Source organism: Aegilops tauschii, chromosome 5 (genome assembly GCF_002575655.3).
Source record: "Aegilops tauschii subsp. strangulata cultivar AL8/78 chromosome 5, Aet v6.0, whole genome shotgun sequence".
Taxonomy (NCBI): domain Eukaryota; kingdom Viridiplantae; phylum Streptophyta; class Magnoliopsida; order Poales; family Poaceae; genus Aegilops; species Aegilops tauschii.
In genome coordinates, this window is record NC_053039.3 from 188,527,152 (window position 1) to 188,542,768 (window position 15,617).

The 15,617-nt window shown below is 45.2% G+C and overlaps 1 protein-coding gene across 1 annotated transcript in view; it reads left to right on the top strand.

Annotated features, from left to right (window-relative positions):
• Positions 1-6,455, top strand: part of LOC141022673 (uncharacterized) — a 43,972-nt gene extending 37,517 nt beyond the window's left edge. Inside the window, exons 2-11 of the mRNA XM_073498935.1 lie at positions 1,662-2,646; positions 2,786-3,019; positions 3,068-3,261; positions 3,376-3,495; positions 3,562-3,720; positions 4,264-4,639; positions 4,737-4,813; positions 5,064-5,435; positions 5,692-5,829; positions 6,240-6,455. Coding sequence (XP_073355036.1) covers positions 1,662-2,646; positions 2,786-3,019; positions 3,068-3,261; positions 3,376-3,495; positions 3,562-3,720; positions 4,264-4,639; positions 4,737-4,813; positions 5,064-5,435; positions 5,692-5,829; positions 6,240-6,455 — 2,871 coding nt within the window. The remainder of the gene's footprint in view (positions 1-1,661; positions 2,647-2,785; positions 3,020-3,067; positions 3,262-3,375; positions 3,496-3,561; positions 3,721-4,263; positions 4,640-4,736; positions 4,814-5,063; positions 5,436-5,691; positions 5,830-6,239) is intronic.
• Positions 6,456-15,617: the final 9,162 nt, after the last annotated feature.

Consider the following 15,617-nt stretch of genomic DNA (forward strand, 5'->3'; position numbering starts at 1 on the left):
GTTGAGGGAAGGCATCATGGGGCCTTGCACCTTTTCTAAGGCCATGCGCTCATGAGAGTGCACCCTAAGTGGAATGCCGCCCAGGTTCAAAAAGATCAGACAGACTTAGTGACTAGTAGCTTCCATGTGCGGCCACTGGCTATATGGGCTCTGGCTTAGTTGATTAGATGTTGGAACCCTGGCCCAGACAGTGTCGACAGATGTAGCATATATAGGTGGGATGTGGCCGTCAGGTGGTTAAGGGAACCTCTTCTGAAAGACTTCGTCTCAATCTTCGGATTGGGTCCAGTGCGTAAAGCGTACTAAACTCTGCAGAGTATTAAAACTAATCATGATTAGCCGTGCCCCCAGTTATGGGTAAATTTGAGCGACTATGCCATTACAGTTGTTGGATGATCTTGACAGATGTGACACTTAATAATATTTGTGGGCAACCTTATAAAGGGTAGGTTGGAGTTGATTTTGCCAACTCAACCTTGTGTATTTAATTGCAGTAATAAAAGAATTAATTTTTTTTTGACTATTAGGTAGTTATGAGGACAAAATCAGCTTTCCGCAAAATAAACCCTCAAGCCTTCCTTTGTTATACTATGCATATACATGTAGGTCTGCTATATTATTACTCCTGTGTAACTTGCCAATACATTCAAAGTATTGACCTATATGGCTGCAACGTCTCATATTGCAGGATATTCAGACGAAGAGTAAGGTACCGTTAGGGTCGTGAGTCTGCACTCAGCATCGCCAGTGGGCTATGATGGGACTCGTCGTTATTTTCTGCTACTTTCCGTTGTTTGATTGAATAAAGCTAGCCAAGTGCTATGCAGATTGTTTTATTTTATATATTCTGGATCATACGTTGTAATACATGATGCACTTGCTATTCTGGTATTCATCTATACTGTGTGCCCTAGCGAGTTTGATCCAGGGACTAGCACGGTAAGCACAGAGACTCAAATCCTTCGAGGTTTGGTCATTACAGATGGTATCAGAGCTGTGTGTTGACTGTAGGACGTGACCCTAGAAAATGGATTAGAAAAGCCATAGGAGTGGAAGTTATTTTATAAACTAGCTATACTTCTTACTATTTATTCGTTAACCCCCTCAAGTATCTTGAACAGTTAAGTAGGAACTAGTGCTGAGACCACCATTCATGTTTGTTTTATATTGCAACATTATCGTGTTAGCGTATCTGATTATGCCCATTTTCGTGGTATGAAGATACTAGATTGTTTGCTTGGTTGATAGTTGTTTGTTAAATTGCTTAGTGTCGAAGTTATTCGACTATATATATATATATATAATATTATCATATTGTTTGTTGTTTGTTGGTGTTATTCGTTGTTGTGTTTTGTTGGCTTGATCATAATATGCATATGGGTAGAATATATTTATATATACATAGTCTTTGGCCCTATTATATCTATAACTCTTCTGTGCTTGCCCACCAGATGCCGCCGAGGCGTGATAATAGGCGTAATACTGCAGGAGGAGACAACAATGGCAATGATGGACCGCCATACATGCAGCAGTTGCTTCAGGGACAAGCTCAGTTGATCTAGTTGCTTGTCCAGAACCAGAACAACAGCAATAACAACAATAATCCGCCGCCACCGCCACCAGTGGATATGCTTACCAGGTTCTTGAGGTTGAATCCTTAGAGGTTCTCTAGTTCCCCTGAACCTATTGTGGCTGATGACTGGCTCCGTGCAGTCAATAGGAACCTGGAGACGGTTGGATGCACAGATGCAGAGAGGGTGAGGTTTGCCTCACATTTGTTGGAGGGTCTTGCTGCAGCTTGGTGGGACAATTACTTGGTCACCTATCCCATTGCTACTATCACATGGCCTCAGTTTCAGGATGCTTTCCGTGCTGCACATGTGTCTGCTGGTGCTATGAGTCTAAAAAAGGAGTTTCACAGTTTGCGCCAGGGAGGTCGCACAGTTAATGCGTATGTGGAGGAATTTAATAATCTTGCACGTTATGCTCCTAATGATGTTAACATTGATGCAGCTAGGCAGGAGAAATTCTTGGAGGGCCTAAATGATGATTTGAGCCTTCAGTTGACAGTGGCCACTTTTAGGAATTGCCAGGATTTGATTGATAAGGCTATTGTGCTGGAGGGAAAGCAACAGGCCATAGAGAATGGCAAGAGGAAGTACAACAACAATAACAGGTATAATTCAGGACCGCAGCAGAAGCCACGCACTTCATATCATGGTAATGGAGGTAATGGGCATCATAATCATCATGGAGGTAATGATCATAATCATCATGGAGGGAATGGCCACAACCATAATGGCCACCATCATCATAATGGGCACAAGAGTAACAATGGCAATGGCAGAGGTAATGGTAATGGCAATGGAGGGAACAATAACCAGAACCACCAGGTTACACGTGCGCCAAGGGATTTGAGTCAGGTGCAGTGCTTCAGGTGTAATGCTATGGGGCACTATGCCACAGATTGCCCGGGGGCAAAGAACTCAGGATCCAGCAAGCCAAACCCCTTCCAAAAGGGTCATGTCAACCATGTTAATGTTGAGGAGGTCCATAATGAACCTGATGTAGTGATTGGTAAGTTCTTGATTAATTCAGTACCTGCACTTGTTCTTTTTGATACTGGTGCATTCATTTATTTCGAAGGTATTTGTTGATAAACATGGATTGCCAACCAAAACACTTAGTATGCCTATTAGAGTGAGTTCCCTAGGAGCTGAGATGATAGTAGGTGTTGGTTGTCATCAGTTGACCATGTCTAATGGGGAGCATGAGTTTCCTACAGATTTGATTATATTGAAGTCACAAGGTGTGGATATTATTTTGGGTATGGACTGGATGATCAAATATGAAGGTCTTATTGATTATGCCAGTCGATCTATTACTCTCAGTGCACTAGGAGGGAAGAGGATCAAATATGTATGTAAGTATAAGCATAATCAGGTGCAGGTGAACTCTCTTAAGGGGGGTAGCCTGGAAGAGGTGCCAGTTGTGAGGGATTATCCAGATGTGTTTCCAGGTATGCCACCAGATAGAGATATTGTGTTTCTTATTGATTTAATACCAGGCACTGGACCTATTGCAAAGAGACCGTATAGAATGCCTCCTCAAGAGTTGGAGGAATTGAAGAAGCAGATAAGAGAATTGCAGGCACAAGGATTTATTCGCCCAAGTTCATCACCTTGGGGAGCTCCAGTTTTGTTTGTGGAGAAGAAGGATGGGACCTTGAGGATGTGTGTTGATTATCGTTCTCTGAATGAGGTAACCATTAAGAATAAGTATCCTTTGCCTATGATAAATGATCTGTTTGACCAATTGGAGGGAGCTACTGTGTTTTCTAAGATTGACCTTCGTTCTGGTTATCATCAATTGAAGATTCGTGAGCAAGATATTCCAAAGACTGCTTTTACTACGAGGTATGGGTTGTATGAATATACTCTTATGTCATTTGGATTGACTAATGCTCCTGCATACTTCATGAATATGATGAACAAGGTGTTTATGGAGTTCTTGGATAAATTTGTGGTTGTTTTCATTGATGATATATTGGTGTTCTCCAAGAATAAGCAAGAGCATGAGGTGCATCTGCGTTTGGTATTGGAGAAACTGAGGGAACATCAGTTGTATGCCAAGTTCAGCAAATGTGAGTTTTGGTCGGATGAGGTAGCTTTCCTTGGACATGTTGTGTCAGGTAATGGAGTTGCAGTTGATCCATCTAAGGTTGCTGCAGTTACAGAGTGGGAGACACCCACGACAGTTGGAGAGATTCACAGCTTTTTGGGCCTTGCTGGTTATTACAGGAGGTTTATTGAGAACTTTTCCAAGATTGCAAAGCCTATGACTGAATTGTTGAAGAAAGAGAAGAAATTTGTTTGGACTGATGAATGTGAAGCCAGTTTTCAGGAGTTGAAGCAACGTTTGGTTACAGCACCGGTCTTAACTCTGCCAGATATACATAAGGACTTCCAGGTATATTGTGACGCTTCTCGTCAAGGACTTGGCAGCGTTTTGATGCAGGAAGGTAAAGTTGTCTCATATGCTTCACGCCAGCTTAAGAATCATGAGCTTAATTATCCTACACATGATTTGGAGTTAGCTTCAGTTGTGCATGCATTGAAAACTTGGAGGCCATATCTTATTGGTAATCATTGTGATATATTTACTGATCATAAGAGCTTGAAGTATATTTTTACTCAGAAGGATCTGAACCTCAGGCAGAGGAGATGGTTGGAGCTTATTAAGGATTATGATTTGAATGTGCAGTATCATCCTGGTAATGCTAATGTTGTTGCTGATGCATTGAGTCGTAGGAGCCATGCTAATGCAATTAATATTGATGATATGCCACCGGAGTTATGTGAGCAGTTCAGGAATCTCAGGTTGGAGATGGTTCCTAAGGGATATTTAGCAACACTTGAGGTAAAGCCTACTTTGCTTGATAGGAGCAGAGAAGCTCAAAAGGGTGATAAGGAGATCGCTGAGATAAAAGAGAACATGGTTAAAGGTAAGGTAGAAGGTTTCCATGAGGATGAACATGGAGCCATATGGTTTGAGAAGCGTATTTGTGTTCCTCAAGATGCAGATATCAGGAAGTTGATTCTTCAGGAGGCGCATGATTCACCTTATTCTATTCACCTAGGTAATACTAAGATGTATTTGGATTTGAGGGAAAGATTTTGGTGGCCTAGCCTGAAGAGTGAAATTGCTGGATAATTGCAACATGTGATGTGTGCCAGAGTTAAAGCAGAACATCAGAGACCAGCAGGTTTGTTACAGCCATTGCCTATACCTGATTGGAAGTGGGATGAGATTGGTATGGACTTCATTACAGGTTTACCCAGGACTCGGTCAGGTTATGATTCTATTTGGGTAGTTGTTGATCGTTTGACTAAAGTTGCTCACTTCATCCCGGTAAAGACTACATATACCAGTGCTCAGCTAGCAAAGATTTATATGTCTAAAATTGTTTGTCTGCATGGAGTTCCAAGGAAGGTAGTGTTTGATAGAGGTACTCAGTTCACATCCAAATTTTGGCGTCAGTTGCATGAATCTTTGGGCACCAGGCGGGAGTTCAGTACAACTTTCCATCCACAGACAGATGGCAGACAGAGAGGGTAAACCAGATTTTGGAGGATATGTTGAGAGCTTATGCTTTGGAATATGGGTCCAGTTGGGATGATAATTTACCTTATGCAGAGTTCTCATATAATAACAGTTACCAGGCTAGTCTGAAGATGGCACCATTTGAGGTATTGTATGGTAGGAAGTGCAGGACACCGTTGATGTGGGATGAGGTTGGAGAACGTCAGTTCTTTGGACCAGACTTGATCAGAGATGCTGAGGAGAAGGTCAAGTTGATTCGTGACAGGCTGAAGATAGCACAGTCCAGGCAGAAGAGTTATGCAGATGCAAAACACAAGGAGGTGACATATGAGGTAGGAGACCGTGCATATCTTAAGAGTTTCACCACTTCGTGGGATTAAGAGGTTTGGAATTAAGGGTAAGTTAGCACCACGTTTTGTGCGGCCTTACAAGATCTTGGAGCGTAGAGGAGAGGTAGCTTATCAGATGGAGTTGCCAAAATCTTTGTCAAGAGTTCATGATGTGTTTCATGTATCTCAGTTGAAGAAGTGCCATGCAGAGATGATGGATGTTCCATTGAGGGACACAGTGCCACTTAACGCAATTCAGTTGGAGAGTGATTTGACATATGAGGAGAAGCCTATTAAGATTCTGGAGATAGCAGAGAGAGTTACTCGCACCAAGAATATCAAGTTATGCAAGGTTCAGTGGGATCATCACACAGAGGAGGAAGCTACCTGCGAAGCGGTACACAGCAGGGTCACTCGCACCCGACCCGCGCCTGATCCACCTCGCCTCCAGCCACTGACCATGGGCCCGCGCCACTTTCTTCTTCCTCGAGTCGAACACGCACGCACCGCACGCACACCCGGGGCGAACCCGAGTCGAGGTCGCACACCCGAGCCGCCCCGTGCACGCCCAAGCCATCTGGCGCGTGCCCAAGACCCCGAAGAACCCCCGCACCCCTTCCTCGATCCTCCCTGTTGCCGCACGCACAAGCTAGGGCGAAACGCAGCTCGCCCGGAGCTCTGCCGTCCGCCGCCATTCGCCGGAAGATTGCACCGCCGTCAGAACGAGCAGAACCGCACCGCCTACTCCGTTCGACCCCTCTATCTTCCGCGCACCCGTTTGACACTTTGGCCTTGCCCAACTTGCAGCGGAGCGAGAGGAGCGACCCCGCCCAACTTCGCCGGAGCACGCCGCGTTTCCGTCGCCGCTGTCGCCTGCAGAGGACGAACCAGTCGCCGTTCTCACCACCACTGCATCAGCCACTAGAAGCTGCATCCGCCCGTCACTTCCCCATCGCCGGAGAGTCGCCGGAAGAGCGCCACCGCCGACGCCCGACCGCCGCCGCCGTTTCTCTGTTCTGGTGAGCACGCACGCGCATAGGTGTTCTCCGACCAATCCGATGCTGCCACGTGGCGATAGCTACAGGAGTTCCTAGAACGCCGCTATAGTATTACTGTTCAGGCATTTTCTGTTTTCCTTTTTGTTTTATTTTTAGTTTTTCACCTAAACTTCTTTTAGCTATATCTTTTAGTGTATAAGTCCAAATTAGAAAATTCTTTTTCCTATGCACTCACAAAAATCAGCACATTATCACAGTACCGACTTTGCACATGTTTGCACTTTTCAAATTTGAATTCGTTTGGATTTGAAATAAATCTTCCGGAGGCCATAACTCTCAAACCGTTTATCGGAATCGAGTGATTCTTTTTGCGTTGTGACCATAGTGCATTTTAGGTGCTGTTAAGCTACTATTGTTGGGTTTTTGAAATGGTTTTCTTGTTGTTGGTTTTGTTTTGGTTCTATTTGTGTTCCGATGATTGATTTGTTGAATTGTGTGAAACGTGTAGATTGTCCGGAGTGCGACGCGAGCTATTGTCAGGAGTGTAACTTTCAGAACCAGAACCAAGGCAAGTTACGTGTTGATCATCCTTTACCTATTGTTTTCTATGCATGTAGTTATATCACACTATGAATATATGCATGTATAGGATTATTATTATTTTGCTATATTGTTGAGCTATCTCCCGTCATTGCAGATCGTGGTAGTTGTAAGTCATTGCAGATCGTGGTAGTTGTAGTTTTGCTATGCTTTGTAGACGGGGTTGGTTCGAGTATTCATTGAGCTTATGTGAGGATTATATATTTAACAAATTGAGTAGTAACTCAGGATTTAACTCACCTCTGGGCGGAAGTGGTATTGCTTGGTGTTGAGGGAAGGCATCATGGGGTCTTGCACCTTTTCTACGGCCATGCGCTCATGAGAGTGCACCCTAGGTGGAATGCCGCCCAGGTTCAAAAAGATCAGACAGACTTAGTGACTAGTAGCTTCCATGTGCGGCCACTGGCTATATGGGCTCTGGCTTAGTTGATCAGTTGTTGGAACCCTAGCCCAAACAGTGTCAACAGATGTAGCATATATAGGTGGGATGTGGCCGTCAGGTGGTTAAGGGAACCTCTTCTGAAAGACTTCATCTCAATCTTCGGATTGGGTCCAGTGGGTAAAGCATACTAAACTCTGCAGAGTATTAAAACTAATCATGATTAGCCGTGCCCCCGGTTATGGGTAAATTTGAGCGACTATGCCATTACAGTTGTTGGATGATCTTGACAGATGTGACACTTAATAATATTTGTGGGCAACTTAATAAAGGGTAGGTTGGAGTTGATTTTTCCAACTCAACCTTGTGTATTTAATTGTAGTAATAAAAGAATTAATTTTTTTTGACTATTAGGTAGTTATGAGGACAAAATCAGCTTTCCGCAAAATAAACCCTCAAGCCTTCCTTTGTTATACTATGCATATACATGTAGGTCTGCTATATTATTACTCCTGTGTAACTTGCCAATACATTCAAAGTATTGACCTATATGGCTGCAACGTCTCATATTGCAGGATATTCAGACGAAGAGTAAGGTACCGTTAGGGTCGCGAGTCTGCACTCAGCATCGCCAGTGGGCTATGATGGGACTCATCGTTATTTTCTGCTACTTTCCGTTGTTTGATTGAATAAAGCTAGCCAAGTGCTATGCAGATTGTTTTATTTTATATATTCTGGATCATACGTTGTAATACATGATGCACTTGCTATTCTGGTATTCATCTATACTGTGTGTAAGCACAGAGACTCAAATCCAGGGACTAGCATGGTAAGCACAGAGACTCAAATCCTTTGAGGTTTGGTTGTTACAATTACATAGTAAGAGTGACATAGACGAGGATGACCAAATGACAAGGAATATGCATAACAAAAGAAAGAACTACCCATCCAGAACAAGCAGCAAAGACAACAACGTCATTCGAAGAGATGATCCAACACCATCATAATTTGCAGCCCCGCTTCAGCGACCAATGATCCGGAGACACCAGTACTCCACCCTTTCGACGCAACAGCCCAATTACCTATCAACCTGAAGGCTTGAACCACATCACTGCATGTCGTAATTGAGACATCCAAGGATCAAAGTTAATCCGGATGCCTTTGTCATTCTCACCTTCTTTTGGCTGCAGGCTGTATCGTTGACAATCAGTGGAGTTTGCTCCCGAACTCCTAGGGCTCGCCGTGTAGACACAGTTTTCCATAGCAAACAGAGCCTCTCTGCCATCAAGGTCCTTGCCCATGGCGATCTGCTGGTTAATCGGATAATTGAGTCCGAGAAACAGAGAGTGTGAACCAAGGCTGTTTACCCGCCTCCAAATAAAAAATCATGAAGACCCCAACAAGCTGGTATCCTGCTCATAGACGTAACAGCCATGTCCGGATACTCACGTATTTCATGGTGCTTGTATACAGTGGGGTTTTTGCAATATAACTTTTCCGGCTCATGTGTCTGAATGATCATCAGTGTTTTGTCGTCGTCTGATTGAGCGAGGAACCAGTTGTACTTCCCTGTTTTTGGCAAAGGTGGTGTGATTATAAAGGGCAGTAACTGTAGGGACACTGCATCAAATCAAAAAGGACAGGCATTGTTAATGTAAGATCAGCATTGTTCAGAGTATGAGTAGGATAATGCATGAGTAAGATAAATCACCCAAAACAAGTTCTTCCTGTTTTTTGTTCCTACGATGTTGTGCCGTGCACGTACCGACTAGTTGTATAGTGGTAGTACTAGTTGTATAGTACAAACTTGGTACTAGTAGGAGCAGAGTAGTACGGAATGCTCCTACTCTATCAATGAGCCCCATTTGACACCAAATTTCTTGGCTTTCGTGCTACAACTAGATCTTCCCCTCATTTCTGTTTTCCAACATGGCGGCGGGCGGGGTGCGGTTTGCCAATAGTCGGTTTGCTCAATGGCGGTCCCACATCAAAGTGAAAATGCTAGGCAACACGCCTTCCCTAAGCTATGTGACGTGCCGGACGGGCCGTGGAGTACTCCCGATTCCCGGGCGTGGGGGGGGGAGTGCGACGCGAACACGGCAGGCCTTTTCCTTTTACTAGCAATGTGCCCGTGCGTTGCGACAGATCCAAAGTAGTAGAATAGTAGTACTTGTTCACAAACTTGAAAGAAATCACTCTTGTTTTGATATACTCCTAATATATTACTCCCTCCATTCCTAAATATTTGACTTTTTAGAGATTTCAAATGGACTATCACATACGGATTATATAGAAATATTTTGAAGTGTAGATTCACTCATTTTGCTCCGTATGTAGTCACTTATTGAAAAATCTCTAGAAAGACAAATATTTAGGAATGGAGGGAGTACTTCTCACTCAAAATATATTTCTCAGGCTGTTTTGAAGAGGTGAGGGAGGGATGTGGTTGCTTTCAAGTTAATAAGGGGTTTTCTGCCACAACTTACCTCACAGCCGTTAGATGCAGATCTAATGGTCAGAAACGACGTATGGAAGACACACCACCATCACCAACTGAGTCTTTTATAGGAGTATATATTTCTCAGGCTGTTTTGATGAGGTGAGGGAGGGATGTGGTTGCTTTCAAGATAATAAGGGGTTTTCTACAAATTGGAGCAGAGAAGTGGGCTATTGTTGCAAAAATGCCACAACTTACCTCACAGCCGTTAGATGCAGATCTAATGGTCAGAAACGACGGATGGCAGACACACCACCATCACCAACTGAGTCTTGTATAGGAGTAGGAGTAGAGAAACATGTATAAATTGTAACATTTTGGTTCTGCTCCTTTTGGCACGATCGATAGATAGAAATAACGATTGGAAACGCTAGGGCGGGGCTATTTCCGCCAGATAAGCAGGGTACGTAGTAGCTAGATTGGCGCATCGTCAGTTTGGTCACACGCGGTCTGACATGTTCTAGTGTTTCTAGCAAGATGCCCGCGCGTTGCACGAAGTTGATGGAAAATGTAAGCACAACTTATAAATTGACGGATGGAGTACTAGTTACAGTGATGCATATAATTAAGCAAAGGGATCGCACATGTCGGTATTGACTGGAACGAGAATGCAACACCACAATAAGAATTAAGGCCACGATGATGATGCGATCGCAGTGGTGGTTACAGAAGGCAAGAAGAAAGATGCATCCATCAACGTACGACCTCCTCCTCCTCAACTTAGTGCGTCGGGCCACCGACCGGCGGCTAAGGAGCGGCGGCTTTTGTGGCGAGGTCGAGGTGCTTCTCAGCAAAGGCATCCAAGGCTTCCATCGGTTGAGGAAGGCCAACGTCGTAGCGTCCTCACTGGCCTTGTAGATACCTATGTACACGATTTGCTCGTACACGTGGATGTGTAGGTCGACGAATTCTTGCAGGGCGAGGTGCCTCGCAGCGAGCGCGACCTCCAGGTGGACATTATTCGTGGCGTTGGCGGCCAGTTGCAGGGCCACCAGTGCTTGAAAGAGGTTCCAGCCATGGAGGCCGATTAGGGTGGGAGGCAATGAGGAGCCCGGGTGCGCGGGCTGGAGGAGTACGGCGATGTCATCCGCGAGCTTCTTGAGGACGGTGACCTTGTTGGTGGTGGCAACGATCATCTGGTCCAACTGAGAGTCGTAGTTGGCATCGACGGCAGCCATCCACCAGCCGGTCTCCAACACCGTCTGGAGACGATCCTCGGCGCCATGCCGCAGGCCGATGTCGTGGACCATCTGGCACAGCCGCTGGCCGCTCGCGCGCATCGCCGCCATGGGTCTGGAGTGAGCTCTTTTGCGCTTAGTGTAGGTGCTTGGGCAAATGCTTAGGTGCATACGATGTGGAGATGCATTGGAATGGAGGGCGCCTTTATATGAGGGCAAACTGCGTTGCATTTACATCGTGCAACCTCTTTTCCCGGTCCTCCTCCCATTACTTCCCACATGCATTAATTGAAGGAGGATGCATTGGCCGTTCAACATTTCGGGAACCGCTACTCCCTCGCTCGTCTGCATTAAAGCCGTATCGGGAACTGCGCCGCCCGCTGTCAAATTGAATAGTAGTACTGCACCGCCCGCTGCACACCCGGCTGAACACGCCTCCTCGCCTCCATCAATCCCCTCCATTAAACCCGCATGCAAACCGAGAAACCTACTGCGGCCACACGTCCGTTCATGAGCGGGCCAGAATTAAACGCAACACCGGCCGAGCTCCTCCCGTCCGCCCTCAGTTTAAACGAGGCCAGACGCCGGCCAAGCTCCTACCGTCCGCCCTCTATTTACACGAGGCCAGACAGACAGCGGGCAAGAATCGCACCCCTCCGCCGCTTCCCCATCTCCGCCTTCACCAATTTCTCCACTCTTCCGATGGCTTCCGAGGAGCCGTTCTCCGGCATATTACCTTGCTGGGTGGCCCGCCGAGCCCTCCGGATACGGGCGAGGCCGCTTGGTGCTTCACCAACCTCGCTTGGCCCGACGGAGCCAGCTGCCGCCCCAAGCAGGTGCGTGGTTCAGCAATTCGCCGCTCCAGTTCAGCTCGATGAGGAGTGGTGAGTTGCTCCACGCCGGCACGGCAGCGAGCACACTGGTACGGGCATCATCGCTGCCGTGTCGTACCGCGCCTCCCGTGTCTGTGGGCACGCCTCCCGTGCCTGCGGCAGCGCCATGCAGGCAGAGACAAAAGCCGGGTGCATGGACAGTGACGAGTCGGTGGCCAGCTTTTCCGTGTCCGCCGCCATCATCAAGGAGAAGTAGAACACGGTAGGCCGCCGCCACTTGGGTCCCATGAAGGCCACCGCCGAGGTGATGACTGCGCATTCAGGTGGTTTCTTTGCTTCTTCGTCTCTTCAGAGGACCTTCGTCGACCCCGCAAAGTGTCTGCCGGACATGAGGAAGACAAAGGGATCCGCGGGCGGCCATTTAGATTATGTACTCCCTCTCCAGCTGGCGGGAAATTTTTGTTCTAAGAATGGATAAATTGTATGTATCTATAACTAAAATAAGTCTAGATACATCCATTTCTAGGACAAGTATTTCCAGACGGCGGGAGTATTAATTATACCAAGATAGCCGGATTGGCACCGCTTAGTTCATGTAAATGTAATGAAATCCATCATGTTTATATGAAGATCCGGCTTTTTTATACGAAATCCTTCATGCTTATATGAAATCAGTCCGTGTTTGCACGAATTTCATCTGGTTGGTTAGAGTTGTGAAAATGTATGCCGCTGGCATTTGATGTCGTCCTCCGCGGAAGGAAACGGGAGGAAATTTGCCGGCTGCCGTTGGAGATGCTCTTATGCTGGAAATAATAGAGCGACATCCAATCCATTTGAGTTAATTGCGTGTATGATTGTCCCTCTATAAAAAGTTAATTGCATGTAAAGTGTACACGTGACTTGCAGGGTAGCTACAGCTTCGTACAGAAAGTTAAAAAGAAACAAGTCCATCCTTAATCTGGTATTCTAAGTACTCTGTGGGTTCCACTGTCAGTACAGTAGCGAAAGAAGTATATATTAAATAAGTAATATATAATATAAAAATCTAAAGTTAAAGGCAAATTCGAACTCATGTCATCGCGTTGCGAGCATCCGGCGCTAACCAGTCCAGCACATTTTTGTTGTAGACCACGCTGCTGATATATCTCCATGTCTACTCTTATACTCCATCCGTTCCTAAATATTTGTCTTTTTCAGATTTCAAATGGACTACCACATACGGATGTGTATGTAGACATATTTTAGAGTGTAGATTCACTCATTTTGCTCCATATGTAGTCACTTGTTGAAATATCTAAAAAGACAAATATTTAGGAACGGAGGGAGTAGAAAACAGAGTTGGTGATGATGGTGTGCGTGCCATCTTGCAATATAGGCCGTCGGATTTATATCTAATGGATAGGAAGAAAACTATGGCAATTTTGCAAAAATTTACCCACACCCCTCTCCACGTTCGCAAATACGGCCTTCCCTCGTTCATCCTTTTCTCTCACAAGATAAACTACTCATACAAATGCATCTTGATTTTCCGTGCAACGCACGGGCATCTAGCTAGTTTCTTTTAAAATAGTTATTGCGATAATTGGGTTGAAGTGATATATTTTATGTCTGCCCCGAATGATTTCGGATTCACTAGTAGTAACAAAGAAAAGGTTGCCTTGTTAATTAACAGAAAACATGGTGAAAACTATCGCATGAGGCCGGTAAAAACGAGGCACACTGGGTTCAGCGTCATCGTCACTACAGCTGTGCGCGCGCGAGAAGTCTACATGTCGAGGGGGCTACTGAGCGAGGCACAGAGACACAATGTTCGAGAGAGAAACCAATTGACAGATTATGATCAGATTGAGTTGTCACCCTTCTACTGTCATTGTTGGGGTGGGGGAGGGGGAGGGAGAGAAAGACGTATCGAGAGTGTGCGCGGTAGGCACAGAGGCACAACTAGCGAGTGTGTGTGTATGTGTGTGTGTGTGTGTGAACGAGGAGTAGATAGATTACTATCAAGATCGAGGTGCCGCCCTACTCCTTCGGTGTCGGGTAGTGTGTGTGCGTGTGTGTGTGTTTGAGAGAGAAGCCAGTCCATAGATTAGTATCAAGATCGAGGTGTCACCCTACTCCTTCGGTGTTGGGAAGTGTGTGTGTGTGGTTGTGGGTGTGTGTGTGTCGGGGGGCTGGGGGCAGTGACACTTACATATCCCTACTCTTATAAAAAACAGAGTTGGTGATGATGGTGTTCCTGCCATCCTGCAATATAGGCCATCCGATTTATACCCGATGGATAGGAAGGAAACTGTGGCAATTTTGCAAAAAGATACCCACACCCCTCTTCGCATTTGCAAATAAGGCATTCCCTCGTTCATCCTTTTCTCCCACAAGATATACTACTCATACAAATGCATCTTGATGTTCGGTGCAACGCATGGGCATCTTGCTAGTAGGGAGAAGGAGTTTGTGTGACACATATCTAGCTATATTAAGGGATAGGTAGATAGCATTTGTGCGAGGCATACTTAAAGCATCACGAAGATAAACAAAATTGTGTGCATGCAAGTGCCGGAAAAAATGAAGCGAGAAACAATGTGTTGGAGAGAGAGAGAGCGAAATCTCAAAACAAAAGGTGCTCTGTTGGAATCCCATTGTATGTATTCATATGGTTCCAGAACTCGAGTTAACCTTAGGCATATGTGTGAGAGACATTATTATACTTTGAGACATTAGTGGCTATGGGTGGGCGGAATTAAAGGGGTGGGCGTGTTCGACAGAGAGAGCGTGTGTGTTTCTATGTGAGAGACTTGTAGGACGGGGTAGAAAGACGAATTCTATCCTTGACGGAGGGAGAGAAATACATGAAGTGTGCGTGTGTGATTCCGATGACCACAGGGAAATGAGATATGTATGCGTGTGAGAGAGATTGCACAATTCATTCACGTAACACTATCTAGCAATCGTGGGCGTGCATCACTTGAACATAAATCAATATCTACTTCGTATCGTGGCCAAAGGTACAATATCGATTCAACGCTATAAAGATTGGACACTCACATATCACATTTTTTCTATTTAAATAAACCTTTTCATTTGTGCATGCCAAAGTTACATTGATGTTTCTTCAAACAACCAATGTAGCTATCATGTACATGCACCATTGTTACTCTTTCATTCAAAATCATTAGTCTTGGATGATTTGAGGTTCTATTATGAAGTAATATATGTAATATTCATATATGAATTCAACGGGTACGCAATTTATGAAATGAAGGCTATGTAATCATATTAGGTAACACTTTTAAGTAGCGGACTTCTTTTTGTGCGCCTCTACACTAACACGTCAATGCATTATGTTTAAAGTAAATAACCAATTACACTAAATTATCTATTTACACAAGAAATACATAGGCTGAGCGTTTGATCCCTTTTTTTGTGAACGCGCCACTACACCCATACGATTGGCCGCGCCCGTGTGAACGTCCAAGTTATCGGCGCATCATCCCGCGTTATTGTCTTTTTTCTGGGGTGGACACACCAGTTATTAACTGCTGACGCGTGCCCCGTGTACAGAGTCTCGCATGACCTTCCCGCTAGCACGGTCCAAAATTAATTGAAACTGGATACGAACGATCCCGCGGGCGGCAAAATCTCCCGCCTCCTTCTAAAATTTCCGCCACCTTAGTATTTAGCATGCGAAATTCCCCTTTTGTCC